This window comes from Uloborus diversus, chromosome 5, assembly GCF_026930045.1.
Source record: "Uloborus diversus isolate 005 chromosome 5, Udiv.v.3.1, whole genome shotgun sequence".
Lineage (NCBI taxonomy): Eukaryota > Metazoa > Arthropoda > Arachnida > Araneae > Uloboridae > Uloborus > Uloborus diversus.
In genome coordinates this window covers 174,949,173-174,960,731 of record NC_072735.1, presented here as the reverse complement: position 1 = coordinate 174,960,731, position 11,559 = coordinate 174,949,173, and the positions used below count along the sequence as shown (strand labels likewise).

Here is an 11,559-nt window from a genome sequence, read left to right as displayed (position 1 = left end):
TCTTTGAGGAAGCGGTACAACGCATAAGATATCTCTTTGTTTTTTCGCCTGAAGTTTTTGGGAAAATATTCTATTAAACTAGAAAATCGCCCGTCGACGGTGAAAATTGCTTCTACATTTGAACGAAGCAATTGCCTGTTTGATGATATTTTGATAGTTGAAAAATTTTAACCCCCAATCCAGAGGATTAACCCTGAACTCCAGTAGATAGCGTTCATTGTTGACCCCTTTTTCGTTTCTTCATTCCCCTGAAATGACACAGTCGTACCAGAAAAACAGTTAAGTTACCGGATCGAGCTCAGCCTTGTCACAATAAAGCATTTCCCTGGCATGTCAAACATTACCAAAACATATTAACAATTTATCATGCAGTGACGTGAGTTGCACTGTTGATGACGTCAGGAGCGTTACTGGATCATTGGCTATTATATATATGAAGATGAATATCCAACCAGAGTCATCCATTTTTGAGCCTACTTTCCCGCAAAAGTTAAAAAAAAAAAAAAAAAGCGTGTCGTAAAGACACAAGATAGAAGTAAAACGTTTGTATTACAGGGTAACATTTTAACTATTCAGTAATCACTTATGATTAGCAAAATTGTGTTTATTATTCATTTATTTACATAAAATTATGTATGTGTTAGAAGGTGGGGCAAAGTGAAATGACGAAAACTTTACTCTGCTTTTAGCGCCACCTATCTGGCTATATTTTAACTATGTAGTAACACATGTAGTCTATTCCAGTTAGGAATAAAATGCCTCTGAAAATCAAAGAATATGATAATACAAGTAATTTTCAAAAACTGATGCGTATATTGTAATATTTTGTTGTAAATCAAAAATTATTTTTGTTATTGTTAAATGATAAAGTTCTTGGTTTTTGCGTTTTAATTATTAATTTAGATCTACTAATACTCGGTGTAGTGTTTATTTTGTTACTATTAAGCTCTTTTGTGTTTTAAGTATTTTTTTTTTTACAATTAGTGAAGTGCATGCGGGACAAAGTGTATGAGGCAAACTGAAATAGTTCATTTTCGTTCACTCATTCAATCTTTTACTACATTACTTACTTATTCATTTATTAACTAACTTATTTACATTCTTTTATTCAATAATTCACTAATTCATTCATTCATTCTCTTTTTTCTTATTCATTTCCTATTTTAATCTCTCATTTAGTTTTCCTCGCATACTTATAATTAATTTATTTACTTATTCGTTTATTGTTTCATTATCTTTTCATTTATTCATTCATTCCTTTACATACTCATTTACTTGAACAAAATTATTTTTTGTAATCGAAGGGAAAAGATTTCATCAGAAGAATATTTAAATTTCTACTTTGTCCCATGAAAAAAAGAAGTGAAAATTTTTCTCCTTTTTTTTTTGAAAGCACAAATTTACTGCCAAAATTTAAAAAAAAAAAACGTTTAAATTCAGGTTTTATTATAAAATAGATTGCTCTCTCTTTATGTACTGTAATTTTTAAAACAAAATTCCTTCTTGTTCATTTTGAAAAAGCTAAGCCATCTTAACCATTTCACTTTGCCCCACATTCCCCTACATATGTGTCATTGTGTACCATTTTCTTCGTTCTTCAGAAGAATTTGCGATTGTTAAAATAAGTAATGAAACTCTATTATTAATTTATTTAGTAACTTTAAACAAACCCAGTGCCATAAATGATTTATAATGTTTAAAATATGAAACTCTTTTGATACAATAAATAGACTTGGAAAATCTTGTCATTCGCCACAATACAAACTTCAATTATTTCAATCCAAAGCGTAAAACATTATTCAAATTAGCACTTTCTTACTAGAGTGAAAACCCGAATTTTGCGTTTCTCAAGAGACTGGGTTGAAAAAACGTAAAATACGGGAAAACGTAAAATACGAGAAATACATAGAAAGCAAAAATCAAGTAGAAAAAAACTGAAGGTAGATTAATTTTTAAAAAGGTGTAATATCTATATTTTACAAAAAGAACATTATTATACGTACCATTTTAGATCATTTAAACACATTTAGTTGTGAATCCAGGCGTTCAGGTTGAAGACAGTCCGTAATAGTAGATTGTTTTTTAGTCGTTGAGTTCAAAGTGAATGCAGCATCTTCCAGGATTGAAATACTTAGCAAGATTTTTTTCCTGTTCTTAATGAGAATGAAAAGTCTTTCGCTATTTGTAAGCTCTTCAATGCAATATCGAAAGAAAGGAAAGGCAGCGCATCAGGTTCTTCTTGTTCATCTTTATTTGGCTGTAGATGGAGCAGTAACATTTCTATTTTCATAGATTAACTTTCAACGACGTAAGTTATCTTTAAAAAAGCACGAATAAAACAAATTGCTAATTTAGAACCATTTTTTCTTTCTTTTCTGTACTTCCAAGGGAAAACGTAAAATGCGGGAAATTCATAAATAAAAACTTACAATCCGGGTTAAATTAACGTTACTAATGTACGGAAAAACTACGACGTGATGAAAAAAACGTGAAATGCGGGAAAACGTAGATTCTGGTTCTGTATCTTAAAAACACTCATCAGTTTTTTTTTTTTAAAGAATACATACATGATTCACAGATTTTTTTTTTTGTAAACTAAGAAATTTAAAAGCTTGGTTGATAAAAATGTCTGTCTGTCATCAAAAAAAGAAAAAAAAAGCATAAAATAAAAAAAGAAAAACATATATGAAAAATAAATAAATCAATGAAAGAATAATACAAATATAAATAAAAACTTTTTTTCTGTTTTGTTTCTCGTACTTTAATTGTTAAGAATGAAATAAAAACAGCAAATAAATTACTTTTAAATAAAAAAAAAACCACCTTCAAAAAATACCCAGGAACTAAAAAGCAAACAATAGCTGATTACACTTACATTCTATTTCCTACCCAAACATAGAAATGAAATTTATTTTACAATTTCAGTACAACTGACAACCCACCGAATCCTGAATTAAACACTAATTTAACTATACGCGAAATTAGTCTTTAAAACTAAACCTACTCAGTTACGTTAGGTAGTAGTTTATAGGACGCCCTGACTTCAAAAGAGTATTAAAAATTAAGATATCGTATATAATTAGTTTGGTATTTAAAATAATTCATCGTATAGTAATTTATATCAGTGTTTATTTTATAAAATGGTGTTTAGTTTAGTTGACTTTTGTACTGAAATTGTAAAATAAATTTCATTTCTATGTTTGGGTAGGAAATAGAATGTAAGTGTAATCAGTTATTTTTTGCTTTTTAGTTCCTGGGTATTTTTTGAAGGCGGTTTTTTTTATTTAAAAGTAATTTATTTTTTGCTTTTTAGTGGTGTAAATAACACGGCGAACGTCTCGGAGACTTCCGACGACCAACTGTGAAGAAAGGCTTTTTCAAATGCGTAACTGTGTACAAAAAATTGTCTTCATCATTTGTTCAACTTTATCCAAGTTTGCTTTCCGAAAGCAAATGTACAAGTCACTAAAAAAAAAAAAAAAAAATAAAAAAAAAACGAAATCGCTTTAAGTTTAAATTTGTAAAATTGTAAATTTTAGAATTGTAATATTGTAAATTGTAATTTATGTTTCGCAATTAGTGTCACGTAACTCGTGATGAAAGTCGCATGTTTCTTCACATGGTCCCATTATAGATGAAGATTAAAAATTCCACTAGAATAAATTTTATGTTTGCTTCATAGAATCCTTAATTCAAAATGTTCATTATCATTGCTCTTAATAATATATATTTTTAGTATTTTCTTTAACTATAGGTAAAGAAAGTATAAGCCTTTGTTTTATGGCCTTTGTTTATCAATGGGTTTTATATTTAATCATTTGTGAGGGAAATTGCATGAAATTAATCGTTTTACCCTTAACTTTTCCCTAAAGGACAAGTAGGGTAAATCAAAGATTTGGAACCTAAGTTAGACCACCCCTAAACAAAACCACCACTTAAGAAAAAAAAGAAAAAAAGCCTAAAAACCGGTTCACTAAGTGAGACGATATACAAAGTCAATAAAGTACAAATCGATTTAAATGTGAGTATGATATTTGAAGAGTTCCCTCAATTTCATCAAACCTGAACTTCATTAACAGTAGACCTCCGAGGAACTATGCTGTTTCAAACAAAAAAAGACTTTTCCTTATCGGTACAGGCAGGGGCGTGCACAGAAATTTTGGAGCCCATCACAAATGACTTTTCCGGGCCCCTCTCCATATTGTTTACCCCTATATTTCACCGCTAGTTACAAAAATATTGGGCCCTCCAGGCTCGGGCCCGGGCCAACAGGTGTCCCTCCACCCTCCCTGTGCATGCCCCTGGGTACAGGTGTCTTCGAGTATTTATGGAACACTGTACAAAGGAAAAACAAATCCGACGAGTCCAGAACCTCCTCCTTTTTTTTAAAGCCTGCTAATTAATACAACCCTAATTTCAAATTGAACTGGCGGCATCGTGAAATAGTAAATCCAGAATATTGGTCAAACTTCAGAAATCATACACAGTTATAATATATATTATTAAAGAATATAAATTAAGTCGTGGGGGAGGGGTGTTCTGTATTCAAATCCCGCTCAATTGAACACTAAATATATTTAAAAATTGGAATATTAAATGAAGAACTTTATATTTTAGTGCCTAAATAAAGTTATTTATTAGTAAATAAAATATTAAGGTAATTGATTCAATTATTAAAGTAGCAAAATATATTTAATTTACTACTTTGGTACGCAGTAATAAATACATTAGTAACACCTGAAATAAAAAATTACCATGCGGCGCAGCGTTGAGAAAATTAATTATCCATGTGCCGCGAGAATTAAATATCGTTTAAGAGAAAGTCAAAACCTTAGGTGTGAAAATACACCGATCACAACAACACCACGTGATCATGACGTATGAAATTTAAAGTTTCTTGGATTTCTCCGGGACCCCTTATCAGATCCAGACCAAATTACAACGGGACCATCTGGGAAGTATACCCTTCCAAAAAAAAAAAAAAAAAATTCAAATCGGTCCAGTAGTGTTGGAATAATTCGAAAACACGCATAAAAAGCTGCAATACGAAATCGTAACCTCCTTTTTTGAATTCGGTTAAAAAAAAAAAATCTTGATTTAGTGCAAATAATTTCCCTCTAAATATTTTTAAACTTTAGTTTTCCTTCAAAAACGTCATGCCTTCGCACATGAAATTTCCCAACTGCAAACGAATAAGTTTTGGTTAAAAATTGTTTAGTTTGATGCACTTTGAATTACGTTTTCCTTTTCATATTTGAAACCTTTTTTTTAAATAGAAAAGGTAATATATTAACTACCTCTCTATTAATGATATAACTGTGAGTAATATTTATCTTTTACATATTCAGATTAAAAAAATGTACGAGTATTTCAGGAGAAGTTTCTTTTTCTTGTAGTTATGTTTTTCAATTTGTCTCTCATAAAACTATACGCTAAAATATTAAACAAAATAGCTTACATTTAAAATGCTCCTAGTATAAAATTCATTAACGGTGGAAATTTACTGAAAAATAAACTCTAACAATTTGAGAAACCGAATTTCATATGAATTCCATATCATCAAATTATTTCTTTAACAAAAGAAGAGAGCATACGAGGGACGTTTTTAAAGTAAGGTCCGTTTTGAAATAAAAAAAAGAACGAGAACAGATAAAGCAAAGACATTTATTGCAAAAATATCTACCACCCTTACGCTACAGTTCGACACTGCTCCCGTGATTTTCCAAGCATTTGTCATAGCGTGGTACAGGTTTTTGTATACCTATTCGTAGAAAATTTGCCGCCTGTGTAGTCAACCATTGGGTAACATGTTCTCTGAGCTCATTATTGCTGTTGTGCCACAGACCACCTACACTGTTAAAAATTTTCCTGAAAATTTACGGTAATTGTTACTGGCATCCATGCTGCCAGTAACTATTACCGTAAAAATCAAATGTTACTGTAAAATTTTAACGTTTCCTCGGTAGGCCACAGCAACCAACTGGAGCTGGGATCGCTTATTTTTCCAGTATAAATTACCATAAAAATCAGCGATGCGTTAAGTCCGCCATTTTACAGTAACAATTACCAGAAAACCTTCCTGAATTTTTAACAGTGTAGGAAGGACTTTAGATGCCGAAACAAATGAAAGTTGCTGCGAGCGAGGTATGGGCAGACCCAGAGGATGTTCAAAAACGTCCCAGCCAAAGCCCTGTAAGAGTTCTCATGGTCGTCTACACAGGCGGCAAATTTGTACGAATAGGTATACAAAAACCTGTACCACGCTATGACAAATGCTTGGAAAATCTCTGGAGCAATGTCAAAATATAGCGTAAGGATGGTAGATTGTTGTGCAATAAATGTCTTTGCTCTATCTATACTCGTTCTTTTTTATTTCTAAACGGACCTTACTTTAAAAACAAGACTCGTATTTAGCTTGAAATCAGTTTAAATGTTTAAAAGGTATCTTTGAGGTAACTTGCTTACTTAGCTGATTGAGAAAATAATGATCAGAGGTGCGAGAAAATCCATGTTGATATGCGGGAAAGTAGGCTTGTTTAGCTCTAGAAGGAACTCCTTGTTAAAGAGATTAAAATTCAAACTTGATTATTTCAAACTTACTGCGTTTTATTAATGCAGTTAATTGTTCCCTATGTAAGAAAGAAACGTGTTACTATAAAAAATAACACTTTATTTTTATTGCATATATAAAAATACAGTAAATATCAAAAGAATGAAAGACGAGGTAAAACCAGCCATTAGTGTTCCAGCAGATGACGATCCCCACGGTTTTTCTTGGAAATACGCCTGTAAATAGTACAAAAACGTATTTAAAAGATTTAATGATAAAACAATCGAGCTACAGATCGTAAATATTAAGATATCATTGGGGGAGGGGGAAGAGCATGAACCTTTTCCTACAACGTGTAGGATCGTAGCTGTACAAATTATGGCTGTACACTATTAAAGAAAAACACATGCTGGAAGTTCTATACGGAAGAAAGAACTGCACATTCGAAATTGACTACTATTTGGAAGGTGATAAAAATGAATATACTGCATCACGGCCGATTTATATAAGTTAACTCTCTGACTGTAGTGTCGACAGAATCATTAGACTCACGAAAAAAAACCCCATCCAGCATTCATTTGGGTTTTGCCGTTTTGAATTCAAATTATGTTTTCTGAAATCACATACTGCGATGGAACCCTACTCGTCTGCGATGGAACCCTACTCGTTAAGTTTATTGTTTTTACAAATAGAATGGAATGGAAATGGCTAAAAAACTTGCACCCCTACTATTATGACTGGGGAATTTCTAGAATATGTAATAGAAGGCATGACTTTTGAAAAGAAAGAAAAAAATGGTGATTAGGATGCGATCCCAAGATCAAGATTTTATGAACGGTATCCATCATAAAGATTATTTACAGCGTATAACGTGATGAATTTTTATTTCTTTTCAATCTTGAATGATAGGAATGAGTAATCTATTAATTTTGTATGCAGATGAAATTTAGTTTTTAAAGTTCATCTATGTTGATGTTTTTTCCTAAAAAAAATTTAATTTTACATTCCTCCCTTTTTAAAAGTAAAAACTGCTTCAGTTAAGATTTGAAGGAACGCAAACGATTTGTAATCACGGCAACGAAAATTTGTCCTCTTTTGAGCTGTTCTTTTTTAAGTTACAAATATATAACATAATTGTTTTTGCCATTTAAAATTTGAAATTTCAAAAGCGCGTTTAAAATAATATAAAGTTATGAGTAAATACTGCTAACATTCCTAAGTTACCAAATGATAAAAGAATAGTACTGAAAAAAGTGGTACCTATTTATTCTGGGGGGAGGAGCGGGTCAAACGAACTTTTAATAAACTCAATGGTATTAGAAAAGTCAAGTTTTGTTTAACGGGGCAAAATGAAACGGAGGAGCAAAGTGAATTTGTAAAATAATTTCTGGTTTCAGGGCCAACGATCTGGTAATATTTTAGTTATATAGTAACACATGTAGTCGACTCCAGTTACGAAGTTACGAAAAGTAATCTCTGAAGATCCAAGCATATTATAATACAAACAATTTTCAAAGTTTGTTACTCATTTTGTAATGTTTTCTTCTAAGTAAAAAATTATTTTTGTGATTATGAAATGATACAGCTTTTGTTATTGAAATTTTCAATATTAATTGAGACCTACTAATATTCGGAGCAACATTTATCTAATCAATGTTGAGCTTATTTTTATTTTAAATGTTTTGTACAATTAGTCAAGTGTATGTGGGGAAAATTGAAATAGTTTATTTCGTGTAGGAACAATTTTAATTACTTAGGTATTCATTCAATAATTAATTCATTTACATTCCTTCATTTTATAATTCACTTATTTATTCATTCATTTACCTATTTTTTATTCATTCATTAGTTTTTTTTTCCTCACTCATTTATTCATTATTCGTTTATTATTTCATTATCTATTCATTTATTCATTTATTCACACGATCAAAAATATTTTAAATTATCAAATGAAAAATATTTCATTAAAAAAATATTTTATTCTTCACTTTGCCATATGGAAAAAAAAGGATCACCCCCTCCCCCTTTTTTTTGAAGGTACAAATTTACTGCCAAAACTAAAGGTAATGTTTCAATGCAAGTTTTTTTTTAAAATAAAATACATTGTTCTTTGTAATGTTTAAAACAAATTTCGAATAAGTTTATTTTGAAAAAGATAAACTATCTTAACTATTTATTTCACCAGTGATGTTCCCATCAATTATTCTGAGGGTATACTCCCATTAATCCATTAGGCCCAATATGTGTAATGTGTCATAATATGAAATTTTTTGAAGCTTGAGGGTATACGCTATATGTCTAAAAAAAGGTTTGAGAGTATATGGAAACAACACTGTATTTCACTTTTCCCCCACATTCCCCTAGTTTAAAACTTACTGCTTGCTGAATCGGTACAAAATCATTTTCTTTATCATCATCTTCTTCACATTCGCTATCCCAGTCTTCAGGCACGATATCACTGAGGAACTCCTCAAATAGTTCTACGGGACAAAACTCGGAACAACCAGGAAGGACAAAGACGAAGGGATCTTCCACCTGTCTCTCGGGATGGCTGGAGTTGTAGTACAGGAATCTGACGGTGTGGCCACCCCTCATCTCCCTGTACAACTCCAGGACGATGATGGCGGCGTGAGGGGCATGTTTCATGTCGTATGACAGCAGGGTGCACTGGATGGCTGCAATGTTGCTGCCATGCTGAAAGACAGAAAAAATTACTGAAGGTCTATATGATCGCATTCATCAATCAAATAGAACTTAAATCAGAGACCGGAACGGTCGTTTGAAGTTTTCTTCAACCAATCACAAGGCTTAAATTGTCATTTCTGCCTGATGGAGGTTCGAATCGGCTGGTGGTTACGACTATCAATGAGTATTAGAATTACATATTATATCTAGCAAGGATTGTCTTCTAGTAACGAATAATCAATCTTAACGTGAAATGCTAATTTTGACTCTCAAGTTACTGCTACTGGGCAAAAATTTTCCAACATGGTAATTATCTGAAATATGTTTTCAGGTCAAAAGTTTGATTTTTAAAGTATTCTCTTAGATTTTTTTTCCTTTTTCAACAGAGGTAAATTATTGTCCCTTACGTAGCTTTTCTAGAAAAATACTTACCTTTCAAAAAGATATGTTACATCTATGTCATCCGGGGCAAATTTGCTTTCTGGCTTTCACCGTGATTTTTGTTAAAATAATTGACCGTAAGAGGTCGCTATTCATATTGAATGAAAGATCTATCCTTACGTTAGTTATCAAATTTACAAAACGAAACAATGCAACATTTGAAAGGTGGGTAATTTCACCCCGTATGGACAAAGTCACACCGATAAACGGCAACCGAAATTGTATTCTGTAATAGACAATGTTGAGGTAAAAATCCTCTGTTTTGTCTGATAAGCCCATCAGTTGACTTCGATCCGCTGAAGCAAAAACAATTACATTTGTAAAAATCTGGTTGACGGAAACCGCTTTAAAATCAATTGTTGATGTTCCTGTCTACGAATTTTTCCTCTTTTAACCCAAACAGAAATGAGCTCGTCCAAGAACAAACATCAAGTATCCAGAACCCATATACCCAGAACTATAACGCCTTGGCACGCATGCTCGAGTTATAGACAGCGATGATTGCCACCCTAAAGCCCTGCATTTTGAGGTGAGGGTATGTGAACGCCTCTCCTCCGTGAGATGTTTTAAAATGCCAATAGCATATTTGCAAAATAAATGAATAAATAAATAAATAAAATGCTTTTTTAAAGACAGAATTGCAGAAGAAAATTACTTCAACAAATTCATCCTTCTTGTCAAACACGGATCTCAATCAAAGTGAGTCAGGAAAGGATAGATTCAATGTGATCCAAAACTTAAGGCGCCAAATTTGGTACCAGGCTGAAAATTTGGCGTCAAATCAGAGTTTCTGTCACAAAATGCTACTAATGACCACTCATTTCTGAAAGGAGTCATAGAGCCTTGTTACCTGTTTTGATCAGGTACAATAGGGCATCAACACCAACTGCTTTGCAGTTGCATATTCGATACCTTTCCCCTTAATGAATAGCAATGTTGTGGTCACAAAAAGACTCATTTTTGTCATCAACTCAACTACTGAAATATACAGTGCTCTAGAAAATAGTATTTCCCACACTGAGCCCCTGTAAGTGCAAAAAAGCAAGCGAAACGAATGTAATTAAAAATGTAAATGAAAAAAAAAATGTAAGAATTCAATGCTTACCCCAGAATATCCATAAACTTTAATCTGGTTGTTATTTCCTTGAATCCTGTCTTTCATTCTTTCGAGCATTAAACCAAGTATTGGACCTGCAAAAAATTTCATCATAAAATTAGTATTTGCAGTTGGTTTGAACACTTTCATGAAATTTCTAAATTGCTACTTCATTTTTAATGTTTTTTATTAAATGTTTTATCGGGCTTGTTGCAGAAAGGTTATATATTTGATACTGGCCATTCAAAGACGTTAAATATGCAATAGTCAAAAAGTTCTTCCAGTTCCCAATAAAAATCTGTATCTCTGGGAAAACTAGATCAGGGTTACATGCAGTATACCGCCAGATGTTAATGAGATGACATCTGCCTCCAGCATGGTTATTCCCTATTCCAGACTGATGAGTTCAAAACAAGGACGAAACTGCAGTACCTGGCTGGGATAACCGGGCTGTTGATATATTTCATGTAGTTCGACCTTATGGGCGGTAACTTACTGCTTAGTATATCAGGGTATTCGGTTTCTCGTCTGAAACAAATTTATCAAAATGTTGGTGGATGGTGCTTTTGTTAATCGTTAGATGTCTGAGCTGAAAGTGGATTCCACCCTTGCAGTGATACCAGGGGTAGAAGTAGTCCTATATATCCTATATTTTCTATATTTTCAAAAAAGCATCAAAAGTGTCCTATATTTTTGCCAATTGTCCTATATTTCCTATGTTTCCATAGTTTGTTATAAAGATTTATAGAAAATGACTATTGAAAAGCCTTTAGGTTACTTGATTTGC

At 32.2% G+C, this 11,559-nt stretch overlaps 1 protein-coding gene across 1 annotated transcript in view; it reads right to left on the bottom strand.

Annotated features, from left to right (window-relative positions):
* Positions 1-6,666: 6,666 nt before the first annotated feature.
* Positions 6,667-11,559, bottom strand: part of LOC129222687 (lysosomal acid phosphatase-like) — a 33,562-nt gene continuing 28,669 nt past the window's right edge. The window contains exons 8-10 of the mRNA XM_054857217.1: positions 10,782-10,867; positions 8,927-9,244; positions 6,667-6,786 (exon numbers count right to left, since the gene is read on the bottom strand). Coding sequence (XP_054713192.1) covers positions 6,676-6,786; positions 8,927-9,244; positions 10,782-10,867 — 515 coding nt within the window. The 3' untranslated portion in view covers positions 6,667-6,675. The remainder of the gene's footprint in view (positions 6,787-8,926; positions 9,245-10,781; positions 10,868-11,559) is intronic.